The sequence below is a fragment of the Cucurbita pepo genome, chromosome 10 (assembly GCF_057944985.1).
Source record: "Cucurbita pepo subsp. pepo isolate OVF chromosome 10, ASM5794498v1, whole genome shotgun sequence".
NCBI classification, from domain to species: domain Eukaryota; kingdom Viridiplantae; phylum Streptophyta; class Magnoliopsida; order Cucurbitales; family Cucurbitaceae; genus Cucurbita; species Cucurbita pepo.
This window is the reverse complement of record NC_141807.1, coordinates 1,273,009-1,295,337: the sequence shown is the minus strand read 5'-3', so window position 1 is coordinate 1,295,337 and position 22,329 is coordinate 1,273,009. Positions and strand designations below refer to the sequence as shown.

The window sequence follows — 22,329 nt, the reverse complement described above, 5'->3', positions numbered from 1 at the left end:
ATTCTAATTATCTGATGCTGATGCTGATATTAAGTGTAAAGCACACAATCCCTTCTTAGGTCATTAATGCATTAATGTTGAATGCTTCTACTGTTTATTTATATATTTATTTATTTTCGTTCCTATGCTAAAATATGAATAAAAATAAAGCATGAATGAATGGGATGCTATGCTATATGATTTATGATAAATAACTTCATCAATCATTTTTTTTAGTTTAAGAATATAAGGTTTAAAAAATAGATAATTGATTATAAGTTTAAATTTTCAAAAACCAAAACAAATATGTTGGACGGTGTTTTGATTAATTAGGATGGTATATTTATCGAGGCTTCCTTTTGTATATGATCAAATATAATTTGTAGGATTGATTGAACTAAGTATTCCTGATCGAGCTATTAGTTATTTCAGTTCTTTAGCACACCGGTAAAAAAAAATTATTCGTAAATTATCTACTAATTCACAATTCATCTCGTTATCATTGACACATGCAACTCCAACCAACATGGTTAAATTATTAGCAAATTCAATTTAAAAAAAAAAAAAAAAAAAAACCTTTAATTTATTAAGAATTCAAATAACGAAACTCCCTTGAATTCTCATATAATTGTCTCACAATAGAGATCAAAACAAGAAAAATAGAGGAAAAACAAAACAAATGCTTCCAAGAGGAAGCATGGGAAGTTATAAATGGAAAGATATGGGGCAAATTAATATTTAAATGAAAATAAATAAATAATAATAGCCAGCTTCTCTGACCTGCGGGGCATGTTATCACTTTCAACTACAGCTTGTTAGATCTGAGAACTGCATCTTGACTCTATCATGTTCATCCATCATCCCAACCCAAATTCAAATCATCATATCATTACCTTTTCCTTCTTCATTTTCATGCCAATTTTGGGAATAAAAAACACAACATCTTTATTCAGTACTAGGCAAATTAACTTGCCAATATCGCGTCTCGAACTACTGAATCCGCTGCTTTACATCCCCGAACCATTTATAAATGGAGATAAGGATTTGGGTCTATTGGGGTGTTCCTCCAAGTGTTGCATGCCAACTAGCTAGCTACCTACATTTTTCTGAATCTTGAGTGAGCTCGAGAGTTTGGGTTTGCTATCTGTGTTGTGAATGTGGGGAAAGGTTTTGCCCACTTCAAAACAGAAAGGCTTGGGGTTGGGGTTCTTTCAGTTCATAACCTCCATGGTTTGCTTCAAAAGTTTTCAATTCAGAAATATATCAGAGAGAGAGAGAATGAATGAATTCAAGTGAGTTTGCATTAAGAGCATTTGAAAGTGAGTGAGAGGGAAAGGTGTCTTTCTGAAGAAGACCCAACCAAATCAAACCCACAAACACTCCATTCTCGTCCTTGGGAGATGAATCAGTGAGCTGTCATATGCTCAACAAAAAAAAAAAAAAAATGAATGAACCAAACGGACGCGACTTATCTTTTCCCAATCAGTCTCATACAAAAAATTATTTCATTTTAATACTTACCATCAGATAATTTTCCTATTCACTGCCATCAAAATAAAGGTCTTATGGTAATTAGTGAGATACCACTATAGAAGAGCTAGAATTTTAACCTTGTATCGAGACCTACAAACCAAGGGAGTTGAGCTGAGCTGAGCATACAAAATAGTGCTATAGAACTTTGGCCGAATTCTATGTTGAATGACATGACTCTTTCGAGTTTTACTGTTGGATACAAATGTTATTACATCTGGTTTGAAGTTAAGAGTTGAATGATGACTCTAGTATCAGTAGTGTACTGATGAATGATGTAGAGATGTAAAGAAGTGGATTTGGATATTCTGTGAAGCAAAAATGATGTCAAACAACCATAAGACGTATCAAGCAAGAATCTTGGCCCATGCCCATTCTATCTTTCCCCCACACACTTGATCAACAGTTCAAATATCTGTCCAATTCAATTCATTTTACTTCGGTACCTTAAGTCCACCGCTACTAGATATTGTCCGTCTTAGCCTGTTATCTATCACCGTCGGCTTCACGATTTTAAAATGTGTTTATTAGGGAGAGGTTTCCATACCTCTATAATGAATGCTTTGTTACTCCCTTCAACTAATGTGAGATCTCACAATCCACCTTCTTTGGAGGCCCAGAGTCCTCGCTGGCACACCGTCCGGTGTCTAACTTTGATTTCGTTTGTAACAATTTGAACTCAACACTAGTAGATACTGCCCACTTTAGTCTGTTACCTATCGCCATAAGCCTCACAGTTTTAAAACGCATTTGTTAGGAAGAGGTTTCCAAACCCTTATAAAAAGATATTCTGTTCCCCTCTCTAACCAACATGGGATCTCATAATCCACCCATTTGGAAGCCTACATCTTCGCTAGCACATCATCCAGTGTCTAGCTCTGAATACCATTTGTAATAACTTAAGCTCACCGCTAGCAGATATTGTCCGCTTTAGCCCGATACCTATCGTCATCCGCCTCACAATTCTAAAACGCGTCTATTAGGGAGAGGTTTCCATACCTATATAAGGAATGTTTTGTTTCACTCTCCAACCGATTGGATCTCACATAAAAAGCTCATAATTCCTAAGAGGTTCTTAGATTAAATCCTTAAATTAAGAGTACACGAACCGAGTCGAAGTATAAAACATTTCCCTAGGAATGAGAATATTTTCAGCTTTCGTTCTTCATATACAAACAGACTTGAGAAGAAGATTAAAAAAAAAAGGGTCCAGATAGGAGGAACTGACAACTGAGAGGAACCAAATCTAGGCTCCAGTACCAAAACAAACAAAAATATATGTAAATTTTATTGAAGTTTAAGAAGCAAGATGTTTGAAAACTGAAATAAAAGTTATGTTTGAGTGAGAGAGGCCCATTACCTGCGCCCAGATGTGATGCTGCAGACAAGCTTATCCCAAAACCATCTGCAGCAGATGAAAGAAAAATGGATAGCAATGCAGCTGCTTTCTGCATATTGCCATGTTCCTTTTCAACTCAGAACTGCTCCCAACAATTCAAAGATGATTTGGAGTACACATCAATCCATGAATCCCTTGTTTTCATAACAAGAAACATAACTAATGAAGAAGAGATTCAATAATCCATAGTGATCAAAGAAGGCCTGTTTTGGTTTGGAAAATGACGTTGAGATTGGCACGTACGAGCTAGAGCAGGGACATTGGGCATCCTTGCCGGGAAGACGAGGGTCTGGAAAGGGCGTATAAAGAATCTCCTTCTTTACTCCCTTTATTCTTCAATTTTCGAGATCGATATAGCCCTCTCGAAACAAAGCTAGGTTGATAGCGATACGTAATGGGTGACATCAGAGCGAGACACCAGGTGGTGTGCTAGCGAGGACGCTAGGCCTCAAAGGGGAGGTGGATTGTGAAATCTCACTATCGGTTGAAGAGGAAAACAAATCATTTCTTATAAGAGTGTTGAAACCTCTCCCTAGTAGACACATTTCAAAACCATGAGGCTGATAGCGATCCATAACAGGCCAAAACAGACAATATCTATTAGCAGTGGATTTGGGCTATTACATCGCCACTATCCCCCCTCGACTTCAAATCTCATCTCTTGTCCACTCCAATCATGTGGGGCCATAACAAAATTAACTTCAAGCAAGAACTTCGGGAAAAAAATCAGTCAACCATTACTCCTTTGCTTAACACCATTTTTCCATATTTGAATATATAAAATCTCATCTCAAAACTATGCAATGAATGTTCGTACAATTGGTATCATCTAGAGATGCAACAATATAATAAAGTAAATTGGTACAGCCAGGCAAGGGTGCATCTACTATGATATATATAATGCACTGTCAGACAGAAAATGGCATACAGAAACGGAGCCCACTGCTTAGCTATATCTATAATGTCAACCATCTAATAGTGTTCTTCATCCACTCTTATATATACCTTTCAGTTTCTCCATCACTAGCCAAAGACTAAAGCTACACACTGATAATATGAAGGGGGGGTTTATAAGAGCATGTGCAAACAAATGGAGGAAGATAGGAAGCAAAGTGGTACCTTGTGCAGCCTGCGAGCAGTGTTGCCAATGGGTTTTGTGGTCTCCCTTGCATGAGGATTGCTTCATTCCGCGAGACGTCCCAAAGGGTCACTTGGTTGTGTATGTGGGTGAGAATAACAGAAGGCTTGTAATCAAAATTAGCCTTCTCAATCATCCTCTGTTCAAGGCATTGCTGGATCAAGCACAAGATGAGTTTGATTTCACTACGAACTCAAAACTCTGCATTCCTTGTGATGAGAACCTTTTCCTTAGTGTTGTCCGCCGCGCTACCTCACCTGATAATCGACAGAGCCCTCTGTGTCTTTGAAGATAGGTTGTGTTGAATTATATCCTCTTTGAGAATGCTAATATGTATTTAGCCACCATTTGTTGTAAACTAATGTAACTCGTATAAATGGGGAAACGCCATTCACTCTCCCTTCTAGACTACTAATTCTATCTGTATTTGCACTTGGAAACATCTCGGAGCTATGCACAATCTAAGATCTCAGACAGAGTCGATTATTCCCCTCGAAAACAAAGATTTGAAGTGGTCTATAATTTATTGAGTACTCGGTATGTGAGATTCCACATCGATTGGAGAGGGGAAAAACATTTTTATAAAGTGTGGAAACCTCTCCTAAAGCTAAAGAAGACAATATCCGCTAGTGGTGTGCTTGGGCTGTTACAAAGGGTATCAGAGCCAAACATCGAGCGATGTACCAACGAGGACGTGGAACCCCGAATGGGAGTAGACACTAGGCGGTGTGCTAATAAGGATGCTGGGCTCCGAAGAGAGATACATTATGAAATCCTACGTCGATTGGAGAGGGGAACGAAACATTTTTTGTAAGGGCGTGGAAACATCTTCGTAACAAAAGAAGTCTAAAAGGAAAAGCTCAAAGAAGCCAAAAACATCTTAGTAACAAAAGAAGTCTAAAAGGAAAAGCTCAGAAGCCAACATCTGCTAGCAGTAGGATTGAGTTGTTATACGGTATGGGTATGACTGACTCGCGCATTCGTGTACACAGACCATTTGCAAATGAAGTAACATGAATATGTCAATCTATTTCCATCAAGTTTGGTGTTTCTCCCATAACCTCCTACTTAGAATTCTGATTTTAACATAACGGTTGCAACATATAAACTCCAAGCAAAATTTTAGACTCTCCCTTTGACCAATTAGCACTTACTCTGCATAGCTTGCACCACAGAAACTAAACTCTAGCTTCGCACACAGGCTGCTGAATCTGATAAATTGCGATCACTTTAATGCCAGTTAACAACTCCACACAAAATCCGCAACAGTGGCCAACTACAATTATAGCAGGTTCAGTCTGCCTTAATAAACTGTAGAAGCATAACAGATAGGCTCTGCATAATGAGAACGTCAAGTAAGAGAAGCCATAAACATCTCTTGGAGCCTGCATCTGAAACTCAATAGAGCTACCTAATACTGCCCAAGTCCATCAGTTAATATAGGAAGTGACAAAGCAAGAAGATGATACAGAAAAAGACTGGCACATCAAAACGCATCATAAATTGATCACATGCCATACAATTGTGGCACAACTTCAAGGATAATAAGACTGGTTCTTTTTCGTCTTTTACAAACTATGTGACGAACACTAACATAGTAAAAAAAAAAATGGGAAGACAAAGAAAAAGCCATGTTTTCGTAGAAATAAATTTGAACAGATCTCAATCATCTGACATTGTATGGCTGATTACGAGAACAGAGCCGTTTCAGTTATCCTTTGGACGGCCCGCAAAGGATCAATGGCTAAATATAGTAGCACCCTTGGGATAAGCTACTTCAGAGTCATCAATATGATCTGAGCTTATTACGCTTCAGAGAAACTATGAAAAGATATGAAGAACGCCTCCAGAATGTTTCCCAGAAACAACGTGTAAGACTGCAAAATAAACAATGAAAGACATCCCTCAAATATGGTCACAGATTGCATTGGTGAACTCGGTAGTCGATGATGAACCGCCAAGGTCAGCTGTTCGATACTTCCCTTCTGCAATGGTGTTGAGGACGGCATCTTGGATCCGATCAGCTTTGTCATGGAGCTCCAAATGCCGAAGCATCGTGACAGAACTCAAAAGCAATGCAGTTGGATTTGCCAAATTCTGTGCAAGTTTAACAAGCTTTCAGATACATGAAAAATACTTTCCGATAAAGAAATGCAACTAATGATTGGTGCAAGGAACAAACTGTCTGCCTTGCGAGTTTGCAAAATATATATTCAACCTCATCAATTACTTTTATATTAGTTGTGCTTTTGTAAAAATGTGTGAATATGGACTCCCATTTGAATTCGAGTTAATTGGATACAATAAAAAATTTAAAAGAAAAAAGCTCCGAGTGAGAACCAAAGCAGGCCATGGACTTAGATCTACCAAATGAAAAAATGCTTCTGAGATTCAATCATAAACTACTTTGCCTCGGTTGTATCCCCTCAACCCCGCTAAAGTGGTAAATAAGGGTTGGGGTCTCATATTATTTCTATCTGAAAGGACAAAAAAATAGGAAGGGATGGTTCTTCCATTGCATTGATAGAAGTCTAACTAGAAAAAAATCTCTATTCCTTTGAGAGCTAGAAAAGGATTCAAAAGATTTATTTAAATGTATGTTAGGTTGAACTACTGCCAAAAAAAAAAAAAAAAAGAAGTCGTCTAAATGACTCTATGAAGTGAAATTTTAAGTCACATGTCAAAGAAAATATGTAATTCCCTAAGGACGCTAGCTCAGATCCATCTTGTTCAACATGCTTTCTTGTAATTCTGTTCTTTATTGGAACCTTTGTTCCCTTCATACGTGCCCAATCTGCACTTGTTCTCCATTCTTCCTATGAAGAAGATTTATTCCTGATTCTGATATATAAGGGGCTAAATATCAAGGGTATACGTTGGTATCCAAAATACAACTGCTTTAAAGAGAAAAGAGCTCACCCTTTAACCCGTGTTTTCTATACCTTTTTTGTTTTTCTTTTTTTTTAACAAAAACTGACTTGTTTGATAATCCGGTCTTTCTTGTTTCAATTTTTCTAAAAGAAAGGTTTGAGAGATCTTAGCATTTTTTTTCCATAAGAGGTTTCCCAGGAACGTTTTTATAAATATATTAGAAGTAACATTTTCTCTCGCTACTCATTTTCCTACACACTTCTTCACAAGCTGGATTTCTGGTGCTCGATCTTAAAATTTTTCTGAAGACTAACCTATATTAGAAGTCATCGATAAAGTCCAAAGAAATAAATGAAAATGCAGTCATGTGAGTCATCGATCTTAAAATTTTGAAGACTAACCTTTCCAGCAATATCTGGTGCCGAACCATGCACAGCCTCAGCAAGAGCAATACCTCCCTCACCAATATTACAGCTGCACAAATGTTTTTTGACATCAGATAATCTTTAAACTTACCAATAAAAATAAAAATAAGGCACAAATACCTTGGCGTTAACCCTAATCCTCCAATCAGCCCAGCACAGAGATCACTAATAATGTCACCATAAAGATTTGGCATAACCAATACATCAAAGAGTGATGGATTCTTCACAAGCTGCACAGAGTTGATACACAATCAAAACCAGTTCCACCTTACTCACACATGCATTACAAAAGTCAAATTTCACTGGAATTCTATTCTACGAAAACTCTTTAAAGATCCCAAATTTCATCATCCAATCAATTTATTATCACGTCCTGAAGAATACACTAGGAGTTCTAGATTGACTCTCCCAGACCTCCACATCACCTCTAAGAATTAATTTCCGTATGGGTGCATGATTCTTGAAAAGAAGTTTATCCATACCATCATACAGCAATTATCAATGACAACTTCCTCATACTTTATCTCAGGATACTTCTCTGCAACTTCACGGCAACACTGAAAGTGAAGACACAAAGAAAACTTCAGATGGGGACGCCTCGGTGAAAAGTGCATATGAGAAAACAGTTAATACTTTGAAATGTAGTCCCACCTTAAGGAAAAGACCATCAGTTTTCTGCATTATATTGGCTTTGTGAATTGCAGAGACTCTCTCCCTCCCATGAGCTTTGGCATAGTGAAAAGCATATTCTGCTACCCTTAAACTTGCTTGACGGGTAATGATCTTAAGGCTTTCAACCACACCTCTAACCACCTAGCACACAAGAAATCCTACACGTAAATCACATTGAGATTGTTTTCCACCCCCTCGATCGAAACAATAGATACTTACTTGATGTTCAAGTCCACTGTACTCCCCTTCTGTGTTCTCACGGATGGTGATCAGATTTACATTATCATAACGTGTTTTATAACCAGGTAGGCTGTAGCAAGGCCTCACATTAGCATATAAATTAAGTTCCTTCCTCAAGGTAAGGTTCAAAGAACGATGGCCTTTTCCAATTGGCGTAGCCATGGGTCCTTTCAAGCCCACACCATTACGTCTCACTGATTCTAAGCTTTCCCACGTGAGGAAACTTTGAGTTCGGGGATCTATTTGGTCGCTGACATAGTGTTCTTCCCATTCGATGGGCACATCAGCAGTTCTGAATACCTGTATAGATGAAAAATGAAATTCATCACAACACCCTAAATATCACTTAGTAAATAAAAAGAAAGTATCTTCCCCTTTAATGCTCCGTAAATTGTTCGACGCAAGGAATTTTCCTCTTAATTCTTTGAAAAATATGACTTGCGATTTCAAGTGCATGTGACACTCACTAAGATTTGAAAAAAAAAAAACAGCAGTACTCTTGAATAACCATCTAATAGTAGGAAAAAAAAAATCTCAACGATATGAACCAATGAAACAGATTCTTATAAGAGAAGCACACAAAAAATACCCAGCAACACCGTACTATTTAACGATAAAACAACAAATTCAGAACAATTTTCTCGAGTTATTGCGAGGGAAATTCACATAAGGTACAAAATACGGGCTAATTATCGTGCTGAAATAGAATTGCAATCATGGAGAGAAAGCAATACCTGTTTGACGGACTCCGCAATTTCGGGACCAATACCATCGCCGGGGAAGAGAGTGGCTCGGATCGGTGAAGCGGCGGAAGAGAAAGCCCTAACGGGGAGTGGAGAGGAAGAGCTAAGGTTAGATGAAAGGGAGAAGATCTGACCCGACTGGTTTCCGAGAGCGCGTCTCAGGAGCTGCAACGCCATGATTGACGAAGGATTGAAGAAAAAATCACAGAGAAGATGTCTTACCAAAAGTGTTCTGTTAATCAACAAATAAATTTAGTTTTAAAACAAAAAAGGGCCGCATGAACTCAAAAGCTGAAGATTCCTGGGCTTCATAGTGGGCTCGTATGATGGGCTCTTGGGCTTCTTAGATACTATAGTTTTTTCTAAAAATATCACTAAATAGTATTTTTTTAATTCAAATTTTAGATTGAATTAATAAAAATTTATAATTTATCTAAAAAAATACTCTCCAACTCCCAAACATAAGGACAATCATATTTTTTAAATTTAAAAAAAAAAAAAATTAAAAGCATTTTTTTATTAAAATTTTTAAAAGCATATTAAATAATATTTTTATTAATTTAACCTAAATTTTAATTAAAAGAAAAAAAAAAGGATTTATGGATAAAAAGTTGGCCCAACCTTTACAATGTCCTTATTACGCCCTTATTTATTAAATACCTTTTCCAAAAACAGTATTCCATAGATTATGCTGCTGTTTTTTTTTTTTTTGGTTAAATTATTAATTACTATCCATAATTGGATATTATTTATTTAGCTTTATGTTAAATGCTTTCCTTAAATAATTTATTATCCAAAAATAAAAAAAATGTACAAATTTTTCGATATAATTTAGATTTTTGATTTTTCAATACATGGATGTTTATTTATGGAGAATTTTCTTTTTAATTAATAGGGATAGAAAAAAAAGGTGTTATTTTAGTCTATGTCCTTTCCTTGGATCGTATCTAATTTCTTTTTATATTATGCAAAAATATATATTAAACCCATTTAAGCATGTAGTTTGAAAAAAAAAAACAATTACTTAAAAAAAGATAAAGGAGAATTATAATTTGAAATAAATAATTTGAAATAAATAATTTGAAAACATATGAAGCACATGTTTAGTTTAGTGGGTAGGAAGTACATTTGGGTATAAACATATAAAAATTAAAGTAAAAGTCATCAAATTTGACCTTTGAAAATCACTTTCTCATTCGCCTAACAACCTTCTCTCCATTGTTCTGCTTCCACCAACCTTCCTCTCAACGTTCATCCAATATCTATTTAACCCCCACCCTTTCTTCTCATTCCTTCAACTTACATTAATCTTTCATTCTTTTGCTTCTTCTTTCGGATCCCATTTCCTTTCTTTCTTTCTTTCTTTCTTTCTTTCTGCATAAATTAAGATGGCCCCCATCCAGGACCCCCTCAACTGGGGTGTGGCGGCTGAGTCTCTCAAGGGAAGCCATCTTGATGAGGTGAAGCGCATGGTGGAGGAGTACCGGAGGCCCCTTGTCAAGCTTGGTGGTCAAACCCTCACCATTTCCCAAGTGGCTGCCATTGCTACTAGGGACTCTGATGTTACTGTCGAGCTTTCTGAGTCTTCCAGAGCTGGTGTTAAGGCCAGTAGTGATTGGGTTATGGAGAGTATGAATAAGGGGACTGATAGCTATGGTGTTACTACTGGCTTTGGTGCTACCTCCCATAGAAGAACCAACCAAGGTGGTGCTCTCCAAAAGGAGTTGATTAGGTTTTTGAATGCTGGCATTTTTGGAAGTGGAGCAGAGTCCGATCATACTCTGCCCCATTCCGCTACCAGGGCGGCCATGTTGGTCAGAATCAATACTCTTCTTCAGGGCTACTCGGGTATTAGATTTGAGATTTTGGAAGCCATCACCAAACTCTTGAACCATAATGTCACTCCTTGCCTGCCTCTTCGTGGAACCATTACTGCTTCTGGAGATCTTGTTCCTCTTTCTTACATTGCTGGACTGCTCACTGGCCGACCCAACTCGAAAGCGGTTGGTCCAAATGGAGAACGTCTTGATGCAAAGGAGGCTTTCCAACAAGCTGATATTCCTTCTGGGTTCTTTGAGTTGCAGCCTAAGGAAGGGTTGGCTCTTGTTAATGGCACTGCTGTTGGCTCTGGGTTGGCTTCTATTGTTCTGTTCGAGGCAAATATTTTGGCTGTTTTGTCTGAGATTCTGTCTGCAATCTTCGCTGAAGTGATGCAAGGCAAACCTGAATTTACTGACCATTTGACCCATAAGTTGAAGCATCATCCTGGTCAAATTGAGGCGGCTGCAATCATGGAACACATTTTGGATGGGAGTTCTTACATGAAAACCGCTAAGGAATTACATGAAATCGATCCTCTTCAAAAGCCAAAGCAAGATCGCTATGCACTAAGAACATCTCCTCAATGGCTTGGTCCATTGATTGAAGTTATTAGATTCTCCACAAAGTCAATTGAGCGAGAGATCAATTCAGTCAACGACAACCCTTTGATTGATGTTTCAAGGAACAAGGCTATTCATGGAGGTAACTTCCAAGGAACTCCCATCGGAGTATCCATGGATAACACTCGTCTGGCCGTTGCTTCAATCGGAAAGCTCATGTTTGCCCAATTCTCAGAACTTGTGAATGATTTCTACAATAACGGGCTACCTTCAAATCTCTCTGCAAGCAGAAACCCAAGTTTGGATTATGGATTCAAAGGCGCCGAGATCGCCATGGCTTCCTATTGCTCCGAGCTTCAATATCTAGCAAACCCGGTAACAAGTCATGTCCAAAGTGCTGAGCAACACAATCAAGATGTCAACTCTCTCGGTTTGATTTCTTCCAGAAAAACCGCAGAGGCAATTGACATTTTAAAACTCATGTGTTCCACATTTTTGGTTGCTCTATGCCAAGCAATTGACTTGAGACATTTGGAGGAGAACTTGAAGAGCACCGTGAAGAGCACAGTAAGTCAAGTAGCCAAGAAAGTTCTCAGCACAGGTACTAACGGCGCACTTCACCCATCAAGGTTTTGCGAGAAAGATTTATTGAAAGTGGTGGACAGAGAATACACCTTCGCCTATGTGGATGACGCATGCAGTGCCACTTACCCATTGATGCAAAAGCTGAGACAAGTTCTTGTGGAGCACGCACTCGCAAATGGTGATGGCGAACACAACACAAACACTTCAGTCTTCCAAAAGATTGCTGCTTTTGAAGAGGAATTGAAGGGTGTGTTAGCAAAGGAAGTTGAAAATACAAGGTTAGCATATGAGAGCGGAAATGCAGAAATTAAGAACCAAATTGAAGAATGTAGATCTTACCCATTATATAGATTTGTGAGGAAGGAATTGGGAACAAATTTGGTAACAGGTGAAAAAGTGATATCTCCTGGAGAAGAATGCGAGAAGGTATTCACGGCTTTGTGTCAAGGAAAGATGATTGATTCTATCTTAGAATGTTTGAAGGAGTGGAATGGGGCGCCAATCCCCATATGTTAGGTTCCTGAGGAAACCTTAGCCTTTCGGTCTTTGTTAAATGCTTCTTATTTCTATTTTAAATACTTTTTTAATTATTCTCATTTTTGTTTTATGGAAGAAACAAATTAATAACATAATTTCTTGAATTTATTTTTGGGTTTATTCATTTCGGTCATTTTATCATTACTCTTATAAAATATTTTTTAATTTTAATATTACAGTATAGAATTCAAAAAATAATAATAATAATAAACTTAATGATTAACTTAAATATTACAACCATAATCTCAAGATCCATGGAAATGTAATTTTAATATAAAATAAATATAAAAAATTTGGTTTATTATCATTTATAATAGAATATTTATTTATTTATTTCTATAATAAAAAATAGAGAAGAAATACAATCTCATTCCCAACTCTACTTGTCTAACCAGTAGAAATCTCTCCCTCATTCCCTATTTAAACGTGTACTATCCATCGTGTTTGGAGCTAAATTTATTTTATAATAATGCAAAAAATTCCCAACCTTGGTTATTTTTCTTATTATGGAAAAAAGAAATATAAATAAAAAGTAATCAAAATAAAAATTTTAAAATCTTTCAATTTTCTCCCTTTTATTTATTTATAGATATGATATACAAAAGTTAGATATAATAATATATAGGGAATGGGGTTGTTGGGACCAAAAGAGGGCTTCGATGGTCAACCGTCAACGCTTGCGGGAAGGGAAGGAAGAAATTAGGCATGTTTTTGTTGACAAGTCAACTTAATTTAAGGAAAATAATTGACAAAAATAATAATAAATAATAATAATAGGGTAGGATGTCATTTATTACCTATTTTTTAAAGAATAAATTAGGGATTTGCGTTTAAAGGTGAGGTTTCATTTTCTTAACAACAAAATAAATAATTAAATAAAATTATAGGGAAAATATGTTAAATGTTTGATTTTTTGTGATTTTATTAATACAAAATTAACCATTTATCTCTCTTTTCCCAAATCAGAAAATATTTCATTTGTTAAAAAATTTATCATATTTGTACTATTCTCTTTAACAAAAATATTATTTTAATTATAAAATATATAAATTAACGTCATTTCAATAAGAGAGAGCCCTATAGGATGAAATATTAATATTAAACTTCAAATATTCAAATCTCATTACTTCATTTAAAATGTAATGTTGTTAATATTAAATTGTTATTATGTTTGTATGGTAGTTTTAAAGTTCAATATAAAAACACATAAACTAAATATTATTATTAAAATAAAATTGATTTTTTATGCACTCAACTTAATTATATGTATCAATATTCATAACCACAGCGTAAGAAAAATCAAATCATTCATCTAACAAGAACAAAAAATTGATAAGAAATTTATGTTGAAAATTAATTACGGAAATATTTCCAAAAATTTAATACAAGGCAAATAAGGCTAAGGCCTTTTTTATTTTTATTTTTTATGTTGAGTAAATTGAACTAGCAAATGGGGATTGGAGCACCATTCCATTCCTTCAAACACTCGAGAATCGGGTCGATCATGTTTCCTTGGCAAAGAGCTGTGAATACCTTTTCACATTCTTCTCCCGGAGATATCACTTTCTCTCCGGTCAGTAACCCCGTTCCTAGCTCTTCCCTCACAAATTTGTATAGCGGATAGGATCTGCATTCTTTAATTTGGTTCTCAATGGCTGACGTTCCGTTTTCATACGATACTCTCGCATTTTCCACTTCTTTGGGCAACATGGCTTTTAGTTCCTCCTCGAAAACTCCTATCTTTTGAAAGATTGAAGTGCTTGTGTTCTTCTCATCTTCCCCATTTTTCAAAGCGTGATCCACTAGAACTTGTCTCAGTTTTTGCATCAATGGGTAAGTGGCACTGCATGCATCATCCACATAGGCGAAGGTGTATTCTCTGTCCACCACTTTTAGTAAATCTTTCTCGCAAAACCTTGATGGGTGAAGTGCACCGTTAGTACCTGTGGTGAGAACTTTCTTGGCTACTTGACTCACTGTGCTCTTCACGGTGCTCTTCAAGTTCTCCTCCAAATGTCTCAAGTCAATTGCTTGACATAGAGCAACCAAAAACGTGGAACACATGAGTTTTAAAATGTCAATTGCCTCAGCGGTTTTTCTGGAAGAAATCAAACCGAGAGAGTTGACATCTTGATTGTGTTGCTCAGCACTTTGGACATGACTTGTTACGGGGTTTGCTAGATATTGAAGCTCAGAGCAATAGGAAGCCATGGCGATCTCCGCACCTTTGAACCCATAATCCAAACTTGGGTTTCTACTTGCAGAGAGATTTGAAGGTAGTCCGTTGTTGTAGAAATCATTCACAAGCTCTGAAAATTGTGCAAAAATGAGCTTTCCAATTGAAGCAATGGCCAGACGAGTGTTGTCCATGGATACTCCAATTGGGGTTCCTTGGAAGTTGCCTCCATGCAAAGCCTTGTTCCTTGAGACATCAATCAAAGGGTTGTCGTTGACTGAATTGATCTCTCGCTCAATTGACTTTGTCGAGAAACGAATGACTTCAATTAATGGACCCAACCACTGGGGTGAAGTTCTAAGAGCGTAACGGTCTTGCTTGGGCTTTTGGAGGGGATCCATTTCGTGTAACTTCTGAGCCGTTTTCATGTAAGAACTCCCATCCAAAATGTGTTCCATGATTGCAGCTGCCTCGATTTGACCGGGATGATGTTTCAACTTATGGGTCAAATGGTCAGTAAATTCAGGTTTGCCTTGCATAACTTCAGCAAAGATGGCGGACAAAATCTCAGACAGAACAGCCAAAATATTAGCCTCAAACAGAACGATAGAAGCCAATCCAGAGCCAACAGCAGTGCCATTAACAAGAGCCAACCCTTCCTTAGGCTGCAATTCAAAGAACCCAGAAGGAATAGCAGCTTGTTGGAAAGCCTCCTTTGCATCAAGACGTTCTCCATTTGGACCAACCGCTTTCGAGTTGGGTCGGCCAGTGAGCAATCCAGCAATATAAGACAGAGGAACAAGATCTCCAGAAGCAGTAATGGTTCCACGAAGAGGCAAGCAAGGAGTGACATTATGGTTCAAGAGTTTGGTGATGGCTTCCAAAATCTCAAATCTAATACCCGAGTAGCCCTGAAGAAGAGTATTGATTCTGACCAACATGGCCGCCCTGGTAGCGGAATGGGGCAGAGTATGATCGGACTCTGCTCCACTTCCAAAAATGCCAGCATTCAAAAACCTAATCAACTCCTTTTGGAGAGCACCACCTTGGTTGGTTCTTCTATGGGAGGTAGCACCAAAGCCAGTAGTAACACCATAGCTATCAGTCCCCTTATTCATACTCTCCATAACCCAATCACTGCTGGCCTTAACACCAGCTCTGGAAGACTCAGAAAGCTCGACAGTTACATCAGAGTCCCTAGTAGCAATGGCAGCCACTTGGGAAATGGTGAGGGTTTGACCGCCAAGCTTGACAAGGGGCCTCCGGTACTCCTCCACCATGCGCTTCACCTCATCAAGATGGCTTCCCTTGAGGGAGTCGGCAGCGAGCCCCCAGTTGAGTGGATCATTAGGGGTTTGGCACAAGCTGCCTTGAATCTCCTGAAGAGCTGCCATAGTTAAAAAAGAAAGAAAGAAAGAAAGAATGAATGAAATGGAAAAATGTAAGAGATTTAGGGAGGTGGGTGAGGTGTGAGGAGAAGAAGAAGAGGAAGGGGGTTAAATAGGAAGGAAGGCGTTATAGTGAGTGGTGAAGGGGTTGGGAGTAGTGGAGATTGGTGGGGTTGTTGAAGACAAAGAATAAGAGAGTGAAAGTAAGGGGACGATGGCTGCTGCTCAATCTCTCTGGTCGTAGGTGCGATGTGGTGGGCGATGAATGGGAAAAGGAAACACCATCAACAAGTCTTGTGGTTGGTGGAAACAAATTACAAATATATTTCTTATTAGTTTCCATTGGTCAAATTTGGGTGATTGGAGACTTTAATTTATATAAACAAAATAATTTGTATTTAAGTCATGCTATTTCAACAATCCACTTGCAAAAAAAAAAAAATAATAAATAAATAAAATTAAAATTTGTTGGTGAGAAGTAGAAATGTCGACATGCACAGATGGAAAAGACTTTTTCATCCTTGTCCCTACTCCAAATTTCATTTCATTCCCGTAATTTCATCTACTTTATCAAAACTCTCCATGTGGAATGCACAAAGTTTCCTCAAAATTATTTTTTCATTTTCATTCTTTGAGAAAAATGGTTCTTTCCAAAAATATATATATAATTTTTATTAAAAAGGTAAATAAAAATCTAATATACAATATACTTTCTAACAAATTAAATTTTAATATTATAACTTAAAATTTTTAACTTAAATATTATTAAAATAAAGTATAATAAACTGAAATTAAATGAGGACGGATTTGTAAATGTAATTGTAGTACATAAAGAAATATAAAAATTTTGATTTAATTATAATTTATAATAGAAAATATTTTTTTTTTTTTATAGTTAAAAAATGCTGATAGGGACAAAAAATAATAATAATAATAAAAAATACAAATGCATAAGTTTATGTAATTGGTAGAAATCTCTCTCATTCTCTATCACTTAATTTAAATGGGAATCCTTTATCAAGTTTGTTAGATGTCGTGAGTAAATAAATATCTCTAATTACAAATTTTTTTCTTAATAATAGAACGATTAATTGAATTATACCCAATTTGACATGAAAATATTTATTTTATACCGATAAACAAAATTTCCCAACATTCATTATTTTCTTATCATGAGAAATAGAAATATTAGTAAAAACTGATTAAAAAGAAAAACCGTAAAGCAAATTTTAAAATTGAAAATCTTTCAATATTTTCCTTTTTATTTTATTTTATATAAGATATACAAAAGTTGAATATAATAACGGACCAAAAGAGGGCTTAGAGCAAAGCAAATAAATCATGGTCAACGGTCAACGGTCAACACTTAGCTTGAAACCCAAAGGAAACCACTCATCACACGAAAGGAAGGTGCAGCCGATGTTTCAAAGGAAATTAGGCGATGCATGTTTTTGTTGACAAGTCAACCTTACTTAAAGGAAGAGATTTCACAAATAAATAATAAAAATAATAAAATAACGGTAGGATGTCATTTCTTACCCCTTTTTTTCTTTTTTCTTTGTTTTTTTTTTTTTTACTTTTTAACAAAACAAGAAAATACTATAGGGAAAATATATTAAATGTTTGATTTTTTTTTTATTTTATTAATACAAAATTAACTACTTAATCTCTTTTCTCCCAAATCATAAAATATTATAAAATATACAAATTAACGTCATTTAGATAAGAACTCTATTTAATAAAATATTAGTACTTGTCTTTTTTTATAGATTAAACATTACTTCACTTCAAAAAATGGGATGAAATTAAATTATTATTCTCTTTGACGATAATGTATAATATGATTAAATACCACATTAAATAGTTTTAATTGTGTATTTATTGTAACTTTAAAGTTTAATATAAGAATACATAAGCTAAATATTATCATTAAAATAAAATATATTTTTTATGCACTCCACTTAATTATATGGATCAATAATAATCATAGCAGGGTAAAAAAAAGACCAAATCATTCATCAAACAGAACAAACTATTTATAAGAAACTTATGTTGAAAATTAATTACGGAGATATTTCCAAAAAAAAATTAACACTTAGAAGTCGGTGAAAAAGTAAAAAAAAAAAAAAAAAAAAAAAAACACAAAATAAGTAAAGCTAAGGCCTTGTTTCTTTGTTATCTTGAGTAAATTGAACTAGCAGATGGGGATTGGAGCACCATTCCATTCCTTCAAACATTCGAGAATTGGGTCGATCATCTTTCCTTCACACAGAGCTGTGAATACCTTTTCACATTCTTCTCCCGGAGATATCACCTTCTCTCCGGTCAGCAACCCTGTTCCTACCTCTTCCCTCACAAATTTGTATAGCGGATATGATCTGCATTCTTTAATTTGGTTCTCAATGCCTGATGTTCCGTTTTCATACGATACTCTCGCATTTTCCACTTCTTTGGGCAACATGGCTTTTAGTTCCTCCTCGAAAACTCCGATCTTTTGAAAGATTGATGTGCTTGTGTTCTTCTCATCTTCCCCATTTTTCAAAGCGTGCTCTACTAGAACTTGTCTCAGTTTTTGCATCAATGGGTAAGTGGCACTGCATGCATCATCCACATAGGCGAAGGTGTATTCTCTGTCCACCACTTTTAGTAAATCTTTCTCGCAAAATCTTGATGGGTGAAGTGCACCGTTAGTACCTGTGGTGAGAACTTTCTTGGCTACTTGACTCACTGTGCTCTTCACGGTGCTCTTTAAGTTTTCCTCCAAATGTCTCAAGTCAATTGCTTGACATAGAGCAACCAAAAATGTGGAACACATGAGTTTTAAAATGTCAATTGCCTCTGCGGTTTTTCTGGAAGAAATCAAACCGAGAGAGTTGACATCTTGATTGTGTTGCTCAGCACTTTGGACGTGACTTGTTACCGGGTTTGCTAGATATTGAAGCTCGGAGCAATAGGAAGCCATGGCAATCTCGGCGCCTTTGAATCCATAATCCAAACTTGGGTTTCTACTTGCAGAGAGATTTGAAGGTAGCCCGTTATTGTAGAAATCATTCACAAGTTCTGAGAATTGGGCAAACATGAGCTTTCCGATTGAAGCAACGGCCAGACGAGTGTTATCCATGGATACTCCGATGGGAGTTCCTTGGAAGTTACCTCCATGAATAGCCTTGTTCCTTGAAACATCAATCAAAGGGTTGTCGTTGACTGAATTGATCTCTCGCTCAATTGACTTTGTGGAGAATCTAATAACTTCAATCAATGGACCAAGCCATTGAGGAGATGTTCTTAGTGCATAGCGATCTTGCTTTGGCTTTTGAAGAGGATCGATTTCATGTAATTCCTTAGCGGTTTTCATGTAAGAACTCCCATCCAAAATGTGTTCCATGATTGCAGCCGCCTCAATTTGACCAGGATGATGCTTCAACTTATGGGTCAAATGGTCAGTAAATTCAGGTTTGCCTTGCATCACTTCAGCGAAGATTGCAGACAAAATCTCAGACAAAACAGCCAAAATATTTGCCTCGAACAGAACAATAGAAGCCAACCCAGAGCCAACAGCAGTGCCATTAACAAGAGCCAACCCTTCCTTAGGCTGCAACTCAAAGAACCCAGAAGGAATATCAGCTTGTTGGAAAGCCTCCTTTGCATCAAGACGTTCTCCATTTGGACCAACCGCTTTCGAGTTGGGTCGGCCAGTGAGCAGTCCAGCAATGTAAGAAAGCGGAACAAGATCTCCAGAAGCAGTAATGGTTCCACGAAGAGGCAGGCAAGGAGTGACATTATGGTTCAAGAGTTTGGTGATGGCTTCCAAAATCTCAAATCTAATACCGGAGTAGCCCTGAAGAAGAGTATTGATTCTGACCAACATGGCTGCCCTGGTAGCGGAATGGGGCAGAGTATGATCGGACTCTGCTCCACTTCCAAAAATGCCAGCATTCAAAAACCTAATCAACTCCTTTTGGAGAGCACCACCTTGGTTGGTTCTTCTATGGGAGGTAGCACCAAAGCCAGTAGTAACACCATAGCTATCAGTCCCCTTATTCATACTCTCCATAACCCAATCACTGCTGGCCTTAACACCAGCTCTGGAAGACTCAGAAAGCTCAACAGTTACATCAGAGTCCCTAGTAGCAATGGCAGCCACTTGGGAAATGGTGAGGGTTTGACCGCCAAGCTTGACAAGGGGCCTCCGGTACTCCTCCACCATGCGCTTGACCTCGTCGAGATGGCTTCCCTTGAGGGAGTCAGCAGCGAGGCCCCAGTTAAGTGGGTCGGGGTGATGAGCAGTAATGGTGCAGAAAGTGTCATTGTTTTGCTGGGTGGGTGCCATGTTAGAAGAGAAGAAGAAGAGAAGAAGAAGAGAAGAAGAAGAGAAGAATAAAAGAATATAAGAATGGAATTGGTTTGGTGTTATGAGGGAATTATGAGGTGTGGGATAGGGAGGGGTGGGAATGTTGTTTAAATAGGAAGACCAGGGTGGGTTCGTTTGTGTGTGGTGTGGTAAGTAAGGGGAAGCGTGGTGGAAGCAGAACGACACAAGAGGTGGTTGTTGGAAAGCGTGTATCATATTTGAAATAATCAGCGTTACCTAACTTCTCTCATTTTCAAACCTCATACTTCGTCACTTTTTTTTTTTTTTTTTAATATATGATTAAATATAAAGCTAAGACTATATAATAAAATTAATTCATTAAAAGGGAGTCAATTTAATTTAGGTTTATATTAATTTTAATCAATATTATTATTATTTAGTAGAGTGTTGTTATTGATCAAGAATGGTATAAATAAACGTACAAGTCTTAACCGATCTTAAATATAAATGGGAATATAGGACCTAATTTTTGTTTGTTTAGTATAAAGTAGAAGAAAGAAGGGGTTGTTGATATAAAATGTAAGCATGGCGTAATTGAATTCCTGGTTGATTAATTTGGTTTATACGTTAAATTTAGGAAACATTTGATATTATCCATTTATAAAATTTTATGCGACTAAATGACCAAAAAGCCCATCAAGTGCGTCTCCAAAAGGGTTTGGGGTGGAGAGGAAGGGAGTTGGTGAGAGTAATTGAAGCAATAATTTAGAGAGGGGGAGTTGGTGAGCTGAATTTAGTGCTTGGTGGAGCCCTTTTTTCCTTGGGAGGGTTGGTGGTAGGGGTAAAGGTAAATGATTTTCTTTCAAAGTTGTATTAAATTTTGTTTATGATACCTAAAAAAAAAAGTATATAATATTTATATTTGGTGTTCATATTATCAAAATTTTATATAAATAAATATATTTGGTCAATTATTTCTAACTATTTTACTAAATTAGTTCATTTAGATAATTAATTACCGTAAGTAAAACATTAGTTAAAATTGTTTTGGCTAGAGGAAATATATTTGGAAAGTGTTTTTTCTCGGCTTCTATTTTAAAAGCTCCAAACAAACATGGGTTTGACATACAGAACCCGTTCCCACCCTTTTTTTCCTATGATCCAAATGAGAAAAAAAATTATAATTTTAGGTTAAGTTCTTTTTCTCTAAGAAAAAAATATATGAATTCTTAGCCAGCTGAAAATTTTAAGTGTATCGGATGAAAATAAAATTGTATTTCATATTATAAACAAATTTTTGTTCTATGTTTCTGTTAGTCTTTTAGATATATTTTAAATAGCATGTTTATAAATTAGTTCTTGATTTAAATAATCATCAATATAAAATTAGTTGTATAAACTATTATTAATTTATCTACGAAAATGATTTATATTAATTTTTTTTGTATAATTATTATTTTATAATAACATATAATTTAAAATATAATTAATTATATACTATAATTTTAATACGGTATAAAATAAAACATTATATTTATTAATGTTTTTATAATTTTGAACATTGGTCTACATTTAAAATTTAAATCATATTAGAACAAAAAAGATAACTTTTTAAGAAACTTTTCTTAATTAATTTTAAAGTTAAAACAAAAATAAAAATTTAGAGTATTTAAGACCGTAACTGAAACATGTTTTAAATTTGACGAATTTTCTTTTTGAAATATTTGTTTTGTAATTATTATTTGTAAAAGATTAAGGAACTAAATTTAGTTATGTGGTGGTAGGTGAGATGGCGGCAGAAGACCACCACGAGGGAGATTAGTTGAAATTAATCTTGACCGTAAGATTCAACATATTATAAAATAATATCTGGCGGCTAACAATCATGCACCGTGTCATTCAAGTGGATTGCTAGTGGACGTGGCTTGGTGGAGATATTATTTATTAATTGCT

At 36.2% G+C, this 22,329-nt stretch overlaps 4 protein-coding genes and 1 pseudogene across 5 annotated transcripts; 2 read left to right on the top strand and 3 right to left on the bottom strand.

The window, feature by feature from the left end:
- The first annotated feature begins 1,650 nt into the window (after nt 1–1,650).
- Nucleotides 1,651–4,552, top strand: LOC147790447 (protein SMALL AUXIN UP-REGULATED RNA 12 pseudogene; annotated as a pseudogene).
- Nucleotides 4,553–5,525: 973 nt separating this feature from the next.
- On the bottom strand, nt 5,526–9,241 carry LOC111803747 (isocitrate dehydrogenase [NAD] catalytic subunit 5, mitochondrial). Of its 2 annotated transcripts, none has more exons than XM_023688282.2 (7): nt 8,989–9,240; nt 8,234–8,554; nt 7,994–8,155; nt 7,825–7,899; nt 7,463–7,572; nt 7,319–7,391; nt 5,526–6,143 (listed from the first exon to the last, which is right to left on the bottom strand). In XM_023688282.2, exons 1-7 carry the CDS (start codon nt 9,172–9,174, stop codon nt 5,952–5,954), a joined length of 1,119 nt encoding a protein of 372 aa, XP_023544050.2. In that variant the 5' UTR covers nt 9,175–9,240; the 3' UTR covers nt 5,526–5,951. The 2 variants fall into 2 exon arrangements, with proteins under 2 accessions (XP_023544050.2, XP_086983580.1); XM_087127454.1 differs by lacking the exon at nt 5,526–6,143 and adding an exon at nt 6,703–6,887 and having other exon boundaries at nt 8,989–9,241.
- A 1,092-nt stretch (nt 9,242–10,333) lies between these two features.
- Nucleotides 10,334–12,613, top strand: LOC111803746 (phenylalanine ammonia-lyase). The gene has a single exon (XM_023688281.2). It carries the CDS (start codon nt 10,386–10,388, stop codon nt 12,477–12,479), a length of 2,094 nt encoding a protein of 697 aa, XP_023544049.2. The 5' UTR covers nt 10,334–10,385; the 3' UTR covers nt 12,480–12,613.
- A 1,216-nt stretch (nt 12,614–13,829) lies between these two features.
- LOC111803833 (phenylalanine ammonia-lyase) lies at nt 13,830–16,142 on the bottom strand. Its single transcript, XM_087127716.1, has one exon. The coding sequence runs from the start codon at nt 16,068–16,070 to the stop codon at nt 13,944–13,946; it is 2,127 nt and encodes a 708-aa protein (XP_086983842.1). The 5' UTR covers nt 16,071–16,142; the 3' UTR covers nt 13,830–13,943.
- Nucleotides 16,143–18,099: 1,957 nt separating this feature from the next.
- On the bottom strand, nt 18,100–20,487 carry LOC111803837 (phenylalanine ammonia-lyase-like). The gene has a single exon (XM_023688426.2). The coding sequence runs from the start codon at nt 20,392–20,394 to the stop codon at nt 18,259–18,261; it is 2,136 nt and encodes a 711-aa protein (XP_023544194.2). The 5' UTR covers nt 20,395–20,487; the 3' UTR covers nt 18,100–18,258.
- Nucleotides 20,488–22,329: the final 1,842 nt, after the last annotated feature.

Bases quoted from the DNA above. Each gene is read 5' to 3' on its own strand.
- LOC111803746 (XM_023688281.2), top strand. From the start codon at position 10,386: ATGGCCCCCATCCAGGACCCCCTCAACTGGGGTGTGGCGGCTGAGTCT.
- LOC111803837 (XM_023688426.2), bottom strand. From the start codon at position 20,394: ATGGCACCCACCCAGCAAAACAATGACACTTTCTGCACCATTACTGCT.
- LOC111803747 (XM_023688282.2), bottom strand. From the start codon at position 9,174: ATGGCGTTGCAGCTCCTGAGACGCGCTCTCGGAAACCAGTCGGGTCAG. The intron at 7,392-7,462 runs GTATTTGTGCCT...ACATTTGTGCAG, and splicing joins GGATTAGGGTTAACGCCAAG to CTGTAATATTGGTGAGGGAG. The intron at 6,144-7,318 runs GTTAGTCTTCAA...AAACTTGCACAG, and splicing joins CACCAGATATTGCTGGAAAG to AATTTGGCAAATCCAACTGC.
- LOC111803833 (XM_087127716.1), bottom strand. From the start codon at position 16,070: ATGGCAGCTCTTCAGGAGATTCAAGGCAGCTTGTGCCAAACCCCTAAT.